This window comes from Pelodiscus sinensis, chromosome 18 (genome assembly GCF_049634645.1).
Source record: "Pelodiscus sinensis isolate JC-2024 chromosome 18, ASM4963464v1, whole genome shotgun sequence".
NCBI lineage: Eukaryota > Metazoa > Chordata > Testudines > Trionychidae > Pelodiscus > Pelodiscus sinensis.
This window is the reverse complement of record NC_134728.1, coordinates 31,476,192-31,485,795: the sequence shown is the minus strand read 5'-3', so window position 1 is coordinate 31,485,795 and position 9,604 is coordinate 31,476,192. Positions and strand designations below refer to the sequence as shown.

The 9,604-nt window shown below is 42.8% G+C and overlaps 1 protein-coding gene across 1 annotated transcript; it reads right to left on the bottom strand.

The window, feature by feature from the left end:
* Nucleotides 1–506: 506 nt before the first annotated feature.
* On the bottom strand, nucleotides 507–6,086 carry GDF5 (growth differentiation factor 5). The gene is made up of 2 exons (XM_006111596.4): nucleotides 4,608–6,086; nucleotides 507–2,330 (listed from the first exon to the last, which is right to left on the bottom strand). Exons 1-2 carry the CDS (start codon nucleotides 5,239–5,241, stop codon nucleotides 1,462–1,464), a joined length of 1,503 nt encoding a protein of 500 aa, XP_006111658.1. The 5' UTR covers nucleotides 5,242–6,086; the 3' UTR covers nucleotides 507–1,461.
* Between the last annotated feature and the right edge of the window lie 3,518 nt (nucleotides 6,087–9,604).

Below are 9,604 nucleotides of genomic sequence, written 5' to 3'. Positions count from 1 at the left end.
AAAGCGGCAGCCATTTTTATGCTAATGAGGTGGGGGAGATTTAAATCCCCGCTTCATTAGCAATTGCGATACGTCTAATTTGCATCCCTTTTACGAAAAAGGGATGCAATCTAGACGTAGCCTTGGTGTATTTCACCAGAGGGACGACATGCATCTGGCATGAAGCCAGAATCTGTGCCATCTGCCCTAGCCCAATATAGCACATGGGGCAAGGTGGACAGAATAAGATTCTTCTTCACTTCATTGAGTCACCCACCAAAAGGAGGGATATAAAAAATAGTTCCAAGACAAATTCACACCTTAAAATATTTCTAAAATGGATGTGGCATGTACAAAATACAACACAGTAAATGTTAATGGCTCTTATTTGCAATCATCAGTCTCATCCCAAACTCAAGCCTAATGAGTCCTTTCCCCGATACCCTGCCAACATGCATTCTCTCAGTAAATATTTCTTCTGATATTTCCATAGCGAACAAGGCACTGGAGGCACTCAAAGGTGTACACACAAACATACCTTTATCACCGGGCCTTACTGAACACTCCTTTTCCATTACATAAATTGTACAACAATATTCAAAACAATTGATGTTAGTTAAATTATAATGGGGTAGATTAGGACAGCTAGCAACACCACAGTATCAATAATTTATTACTGTTTATGCTGATAGAGTAATTTTACTATGAGCACTTGAAAACAGCTTGAACCTTATACAGAGTAATACAATTTGCAACATACCAGTGGATAGGGTGGATACTTAAGAAAGAAATGAAGCTTGGAACAAAGCATACATTGAAACAAATATGCTTCTGCATTTATCTAGCTTCATGTACAATTTAATACTAAATCAACATATTATATTTAATGATTTTTTCATATACACATAATGTTAAGAGCTAATCAGAAAAGTTCATATTACAGTGTAACTATGTACACCAAGCTCTGAGTGTTTAGGGATATTCCTTTCACTTACACACATTAGTATGCTCTTCAAAAATTCCCTACTAGACATGGGGAGGAAGATATTGGAATATGGACTCAGACTTGTCTTAAGAACAATGTTCAAAGGAACAGTAAACATTTTGTAGAGGTGTATATGCTGCTTGTTGGCCTTACATTTAACAATATTCTTAGGGATTACAACTGCAGGTTTTTTTGTGGTATGGAATTTTAATTTTCTTGGAAATGATCTTTAGTAAGAACAGTTTTCTTGTGATTATGGTATTCTTTACTCAAAGCCCCATTCTAGGCTAAATTTGGAATGTGTCAGTATTGAACTACTGCTAAAGTGTATATATAGCTAAGAGACATACAGACACATTGAGATTATAGAGGATTGTTTCCTGTTACTATTGTTGTACTTGTGCCAGGGCTAAGAGGATTAGTTACTCTTGCTTGAGAAGTTCTTGTCAATTTCTATAATTATCTTTGTTAATGTAGTAATGGGTGGGATTGTGCTGCTACCTACAACCACACGACTCCACTACCATGTCTTCATATTGTTTGTAGACCACATTATTTGCAGAGTCTATAAAGAGAATGCTAATAGGACTCAGTCTGGTTGGAACACAGCATGTTGGAGGAGTAGATTCAGGGTCCATTGAGTTCATTAATGTTTGGATTACTGCATGATTGGTAGGTTCTAAATGAGATCGAAGAGGAAATTCACAAAGCCCTTCACAGTGATAAGCTTCATATTCCAGAGGGGCTATAATCCAGTCATCCCAGCCCATATCCTTAAAATTCACATGGAGAGCTTTTTTACTACACCTTGCCTTCAGGTTCTTGTTGGGCCTCTTCCCTTGCCTTGTTGCTAAGGGAGCCCTTCTCTTCCTCCGCTGATTGAATAAGTATTCATAAACAGTTTTGTCATCTTGGCCTGATCTTGCCTTGATCTCATTGAAGAACAGGTCCCTTTTTTTGGTCCTCCCAAATACCAAGAAGAGAGCCTTTTCATTGACTTGCCTTCCTGTTCTGTTCAATCCCATACTCCTTAAATCAACAGCTCTTCCCCTATCAAAAGCTTCAAGTTCAAAACACAAGTTAATCAAGTTTTTAAAATTCCTAAAAAGTTTCCAAATGTCAAATACTTCCCACTTTGGCGTATCTGCAATGCTGACAGTGCGAGAGTCCAGTAGAGTTCCCGCTTGCCTGTTTGTGGGGCAGCTGTACAATTTTACTTGAAAAGTTTTCCCAGGAGAATGAGGCTTCCAGGTCTCAGAGGGCTTTTTCCTTAATATCCGCAGCTCTGCCCCCAACAAACCATCTTTTTCTAAAGCACTGATGTCAAAAATATATTTTTGTTTTCTTATGGCTGGAGCTCTGTCATCTAAAAAAGACAAACAAAAACAACCATGCATATTTTTAAGTTTATTGTAAAAAAGAATGAGTATTAGCTCTAAAATTCCTCCCTTTACTTCTAACATTTGCCCATAAATTCACAAATTATTAGCTCACAATCTTGGAAGTAATACAGCCGCTCCCCGAGTTGCGAATGGTTGAGTTACAACCGTTCGCAATTACGACCAAAGGTCCCATAGAGCGGTCATAAAGGCGGTCCCTGAGTTATGAACATGACCCACGCTTACGAACAGCGCGGTCGTGTGTAACTCAGTGGGGTCTGAGTTACGAACGGATCAAGTTACGGCTAAGTGTTTGGACCGTAACTTGTTTGTATCTCAGGGAGAGGCTGTAATAAAGAGCCTTTTCAGAAATCTGAACTGAGATTCAGAGGAGCTTAATGATTCAGTAGTGAAATGGATTCTGAACTCTTCTTGTTTCAGCCAAAGAAATTTCATCTTCTCACCTGTGGGACTGTGTCTACACTGGTGTGATCTTGCGCAAAAGCGGCTGGCTATCTACTTGCTGCCTATCTACACTGGCCGCGTGTTCTTGTGCAAGTAAACTGACATTCTAATGTATGAAAACAGGGCTTCTTGCGCCAGAACTCCGACGCTCCCGCTCAGGAATAAGCCCTTTTGCGCAACTGTTCTTGCACAAGAGGCCAGTGTAGACAGGCAACATGAATATCTTGCGCAAGAAAGCCCTATGGTTAAAATGGCCATCAGAGCTTTCTTGCACAAGAGAGTGTCTACACTGGCAAGGATGCTTTTGTGCAAAAGCACATGCCCGTGTAGACACTCTCTTGCGCAACTACTTTAATGCAAGAACTCTTGCTCTAAAGAGTTTTTGCACAAGATCACGCCAGTGTAGACGTAGCCTGGGTGTTTTCTGGCCCCAAAGTATCAATTAGCCAACTGGCAGAATTCCTCCTTCAGGTTTGAGCCCTCACAATTAATGCTACCACTTGCATTCTTGAAATAGGACTGAAGTGGGGTTTAGGTGGTGCCTGGGACTCATGCTGTTCCTTGCACAGTGGTGAATTTCACAAAGAGATATTGAAATGGTTTGTCCCTTCAAACCCAAATCCTCCAGAAACTGCCAGACATCAGGGTAACTGCTTTATTAAGGCTCGCAACTTATTCTGACAGTGCAAAAAATATAACGCCCCTGAAAAATTGTTCCATTTGCCTGGTAAGGTTCATAAGAAACGCTATTAAGAAACATGGTTATTTAAACTCACCATGTTACATTAACATGGCCTTCCAAAGGAGAATCAAGTATTTCATCTGGACTGCAGCTGTGCTGAGCAGCATCCCATTTCACTATAGCAGCAAAATTGTGATAATTAAATCTCTTCTGAGTGTCCATTCCAGAGGAGATTGTCAGTGACAACCTCAAATTGCTCCCTCCTCCATCGCATTCCCAGGAGCTGCTCTTTATGGGCACCATCCATACTCCCTTCAGTCCCAGAAAAAAACTCATCCTGACATGGAGGAGAGCAGCACCGGGCTCAAATTATGCTACTAGAAGTGTCAGGTGAATACCTGATCTGTGACACTGTCCATCTCACCAATCAGAAGAGCTAAATGATGATCAGGAAATAAAGCCTGTTCATTTATTGGAGGAAGAGGTGCCCAAATCTATCTCAATTTTCTCTCATTTTTCCACAATCAAAAACTCATGCCACAGCGTCTCAGGTCTCTCCTTGGAGAGGCCAGCATTTTAACAAAGAGCCTCTTTGTTTGGCTCCTGGAAAAGCACAGAAATAGCACTGTCTTTGTGGCACCATGTGCCTGTAGACATACGGCTCGCAAGAAAGAAAAAGATATTTTACCAACTACTGTAGCTGAAGTATGAAAAGCCCCAGAGTTAGATTTTCAAAGGTGTTTAGGCACCTAAACATGCCAGTAGGCAGTCAGTGGGTTTTCAAACCACCTGGGCATCTAACACCCATTAATTTCAATATGAGGTAGGTGCCTCTGTGCTTTTGAAAATTCGATTAGGCATCTGCCTTTGAAAACCTGTCCCTAAAGGGTTTGCTTCACAAGCATATAAATACTATAGCCTGCTGCCAGAAGAATCTTCTAAACTTAAACTGAAAAGAGAAAAATTGCCTTTCAGTTACGTGATTCTGATTACATATGAATCAGTCAAGCTGTTTTCTTTTAGTAATGGTTATTTTTCAGGTAACAGTATATACAGACATGCACCACATACATACTGACGTGACATGCACACTCAAATGTGGTAGCACCTTTCTTACCTTGTCCTTTATCTATAAAGCTTGTTATTGTGTTGGCAAGTCCAGTCTCCAGTTTTACACTTCCATTAATGCCTTTTCTTTCTGCATCCGAGAGAGTCCTGTAGAGGGAGAGCATGTATTCATGTGGCGTTATAGGGGGGTGTTTGAAAGTCTCTTTAGGTTCCCTTTGTGTTACTGGCTCATTAGCCTTTTTGGTTTTATAAGAACTGGTATCAGTATTACTTGTGCTACTTTTTCTGAGTGAAGCTTTGATGCCAAGGTTCAGAGCTTTTGGGGTCACTGTCCTTACTCCAGATTGTCTGTATGGGGACTGCCCTACCTTTGTGTCTGTGGTCCCTTCTCTAGAGAGACTCTTCTTTGGTTCATTATTCTTTGCCAAGAGAGCTCCAGCTTGAACAGTATTGCTTTTAGCTCTAGCCTTTAAGGTCCCAGCACTATATCCATGGTTTCCAGTCCTAAAGGTACCTGCCCTTGGTGAGGGATTTGTCTGTTTTCCTTCTGCTTTTAACAATCCTAACTTGGATCCTGGATTACTCTGACCTGCTACAGAATTACTAAACAATACAGAAACTAGAACCAGATAGAACCAAGTCATATGCCAAAGCAGTAAAGTGAGAAAGTGCAAGATTTTCATCCTCTGGTCTTCCTTTGAATGCCACTAAAGAAAAAATCAGAAAAGGTTCCTCCAGTTTGGCATAAAAAAACATTAAAGAAATTAAAAACTGAAGTCAGCAGAAACAGATTTCTTTTAAGCTTAAAACATTTTAAATCTGTTTGTTTAACATTTGTATCCAGTCCCATAGTGGAAATGCTCATTTATTCCAATCCAATCTTCTCCTGTCCTCAGTTAGCAGCTAAAAAGAACTTGTTCTTGAAAAGAGAAGGTTTACCACCCCCTTTTCTTCTGTAAAACTGACTGAAAGCTTGAAGGAGACTTGTTTAAATCTGAGTGGGTTGTGTTTTTTTTTTCCAAGAAGGAAGAATGGCGTAATGCTGCCTCTGTGTTACAAGTTTCTTTTTCTTTTTTTCTTTTTAAGTTTTGAATCCCTTCCAGTGAAAATATTTCACACACACAGACCTGCAGGTGCTTAGAATTTTTTTTGCAAACCTGAACTCAGGAATTGGAAACGGAATTCCAACAAAAACCTATTTAATTACTCTCTGATGTCATGCTGTCTAAACTAATTTAACTGCGATATATTTCTTTAAAAAAATCCTCTTTACTCTTTGCATTAGCATGAGTCATACTCTGCTTCATGTGAAACAACTCTGTAGGATCAAAACTCCAGAGGATGCCATTTAAAGTGGCCATACAACCTTTACATTAGCCTTAGATGAACTTCATATTCAAATAGAACAAATTAACAGCATTAATACTGTATAGAATCTGTTAGAATAATCATATTCAAGTGTCTTACATTTCATATAGTTCTAGATTTGGAATCTTTTCTTTATAACTGCAACAGTGAAGTCACTTGGTCATTTGCTAACTGAAGGACTTTGTTAACAAAGCAAGTTTTTAACAAGGACAAAGTTTAATGTCTTGTACATCTACTCACACAATTAACATATTTTGAAAGCATTAATTGTTATACATTTAGAAAATAAAGTTAATTTCAGTTTGATGCAAACACTTGAACAAATGAACTGAAGCATCATGAAATACACTGGGATTGTTTCCCTGTTTTGTAGACAGCATTTCATTTCTCTTCAGATTTCTCCATTTCTGTAATATGTTCCTTGAAGTAGAACTTACCTACAAGTTCTGTTTCTGTCCAGAATTAAGCAGCAGTGTCCCCTGCAGGAAAATAGAGTTTTTGTCAACCTAAGGCACTGGGGGAGCCAGAAAAATAGGATTCTAAAACTACTGTTCACGGGCTTGGTCTATGCTAGCAACTGATGTGGGTGTAACTACATTGTTGTCCTGTTGTTCTAGGCAGCATCTGCATTATGCGCTGCAGCACCTTTTTACTGTAGACAAGCCCTCGTTCTTTTAATGGCTTCATGTCAATCCTTTACTAAATAGTGAAATGCGCAACTTTAATGATCCATTCTGAAACCTCCACAGAAATAGCATATAATCACCGTGTTGGGACTTAGCAATGGGAACTGTCCGATGTGTCAAACTAAACCAGTTTGTATTCTGATTTTAAAGATACTGCAGAACAAACAAATCTGTCTTGTAAATTGTAGAAAATGGGTTTCTAAATGAGACCTTGGGATGGAAGAGCTGTCTGAGATCAAATAAGATTGAACTCAATCCCTTGCCCCAGAGTGAAACTGAACTCAGTCCCAGCAATCTGAACTAGGTGTACAGCTAGTTCGGATTAGGAAGCCTAATACGAACTAGCTAGTTCGTGCCGCGTGTAGCCGCGCGGCATGCAGTCCGAACTAGCCGGCATTTAAAAATGGCGCCGGCCAGCTTTATGCAAATGAAGTCCGGGAAATTCAAATCCTGGGCTTCATTTGCAACTCCGTATGACTACATTACCCCCCCTAATTCGAACTAGGGGGGTAGTGTAGACATACCCTTATTGAGGGGTCATACAGGCCAAAATGGAGAGAGGAGGCAAAGGATGCTCAGGAAAAATATCCAGGGGCCAGCAGAGAAGAAAGGCACCCATGCAGATTCCTTTGGGGTACTTCCATTTAGCCAGCTTGGTGAGTCCAGGCCCCTTGAGTCCCTGGATAGAACTCCTTCTCTGCCATGTTGTGTCTGATGGTCCCTCGGATGGAACTCTTAGGCACTTGTGTCCAATGGGCCTTGGATGGGGACCCTGGCCACAAAGCCATTGGATTAAAGCCTTACAGCTATTCAGTGCTGACCATTCTGACTCACTCTGTGACCCCATTCATATTTAATTTTTATATCAACTGGAACAGCTTCAATTGGAGAGGTTGAGAGGGTTCCCACAAAGTACCGCATGGGTCCAACCACAAGGTAGAAAGGCCTGATTTGGTAGCTGCTGAAGCCCTACACAGACAGCTGTGTTTGTTACTTTTTGCATTTTTGTTTCTTGTTTTAACATTGCTGCCTCTTTCAGTCCTTCACCCTTTAGAAGCCCTGCTGGTAAGGTACAGAAATGCTGCCATGGCAGTACTTTGATGTTGCTGCCCCAAAAGGGGCAGAGAAACACTGCCACGGTAGCACTGCCGGACCCTAAGGCTGGGCCGCTGATGGGGGGAGTAAAAGGGGGTGCTGCCCCAGTACCTGGTAATTGAAAAGTGCCCAGGACTCTCGGCCACCACAGAAGCAGCTGGGAGCCCCAAACCCTTCAAATTACTGCTGAAGCCCTGGGGCACAAAGGGATGTCTGGAGGAGCCTGCCCCTTCTGCCCAATGCCCTACCCCTCTGGGGCCCCAGAGCCGCCCAGGACCCCGGCTCCAGGTGCACCAGTAAGTCCTCCTTTTACTTTCACCCCCCGCAACAACAACAACCAGAGGTTTTCTATCTGATGGAAACTGTGAAGCTGGTAACCTTTCAACAATTCAGCCAGCTCATCTGAGCAAGGGGTGGGTCCATCACCAGCAGGCTATGAGTGCGAAAGAGGCAGTCCACCTCTCAGAATATTTTCTGGAAGCAAAATTAGATTGTGAGTTGTCAGGAAAGCCCAAGAAGCCCATCTCTGCTACGTTGGAGTCCATGAGAGGATGGTTACAGCTTGCAACAGCCCCTTTGGACACAACTTCAACAGGCACGGGACACATTGGCATTCTCCCCAGGGATGGCCTTGGGGCTGAATAATATGCCAAAGATCACACTTGGAGGAATGAAAAGAAGGGAGGAGGTCCCATAATTTGCATTACTTGTGGGCAGGAGAAGGCCACGGGTAAAAAGATTGATCTCAAATGCAATGTGACTGTTCCCAGGCCTGTGCCTCACAAACCCAGTAGAAGCTTTTCAGCTCAAAGGATAACATTATTCCAGTCACAATAGATGGAAACACAATGCTGGGCCTGGTTTAGGAGAGACCAGAGGTGAAAATAAGCTGGGATAGGGTACTGGTAAGAAAGTGGCTGAAGTAGCTTTAAGGCTCTGTCTACACAGCCAACTTTAATGCACTGCTGCAGCAGGGCTTTATTGTAGCTGAATAGTCACAGCTCCAGCACTGAGAGAGATCTCCCAGTGCTGTAATAAAGCCATCTCTATGAGGGGAGTGACTCCCATTGCTGAAGCAGTGTCTACACTGCCACTTTACAGTGCTGAAACTTGCATTGCTCACGGGTGGGGGAGGACACTGAGTGGTGAGGAGCCCCAGAGAGCAGGAAGGTGAGTAGCAGTGGCCATGTCAGCACCCTGGGAGCCACCTCCGAAGGGTTGTCTGTGACTGCACCTCGTCACATCGTGAATTAAAGTCATGCAAAGGGAACCAGGAAGCTAAATGTGTAGGAGTGGAGGTGGGAAAGTGGGTTGCAACACGACTGTACAGGTGAGAAATGTAGCAATTACTCAGCCCTCTTCTTTAAATCTTTGGGTACGTCTACACTACAGCACTAATTCGAACTAACTTAGTTTGAATTAGTTAATTCGAACTAAGCTAATTCGAACTAACGCATCTAGACCTAAAAACTAGTTCGAAATAGCGTTTTGCTAATTCGAACTAGCGCGTCCACACTGATTGGACGCAGGGGCGCATTTAAGGGCGGCTGAAACCGGTTCTGGCAGGGCATCAGGTCAGTAATTGCGTTGTGTGGCTGCTGTCTGAGGCTATCTGAGGCTTGTGCTTAAAGGGACCCCCCTGGACAGCCGGTTCTCAGCTTTTCCTGCTTGCTTGCCATCCTCGCTGAGGGACAGCAAAGCGTTGGTCTCTGTGCCCGTCTGTGTCGGTGCTTCCCTTCGGGGCCGCCGCCGCAGGTGGCAACATGGAGCCAGAGCTCACCCTGCACCTTCTGGTGCACTTTCTGGACTTGCTGCTGCAAGCCTGCCAGCAATGGCTCGAGGCTGCCTGGCACCACCTGGTGCACGTCAGCCCCCTGCCTCTCCACCTGGCCGCCCT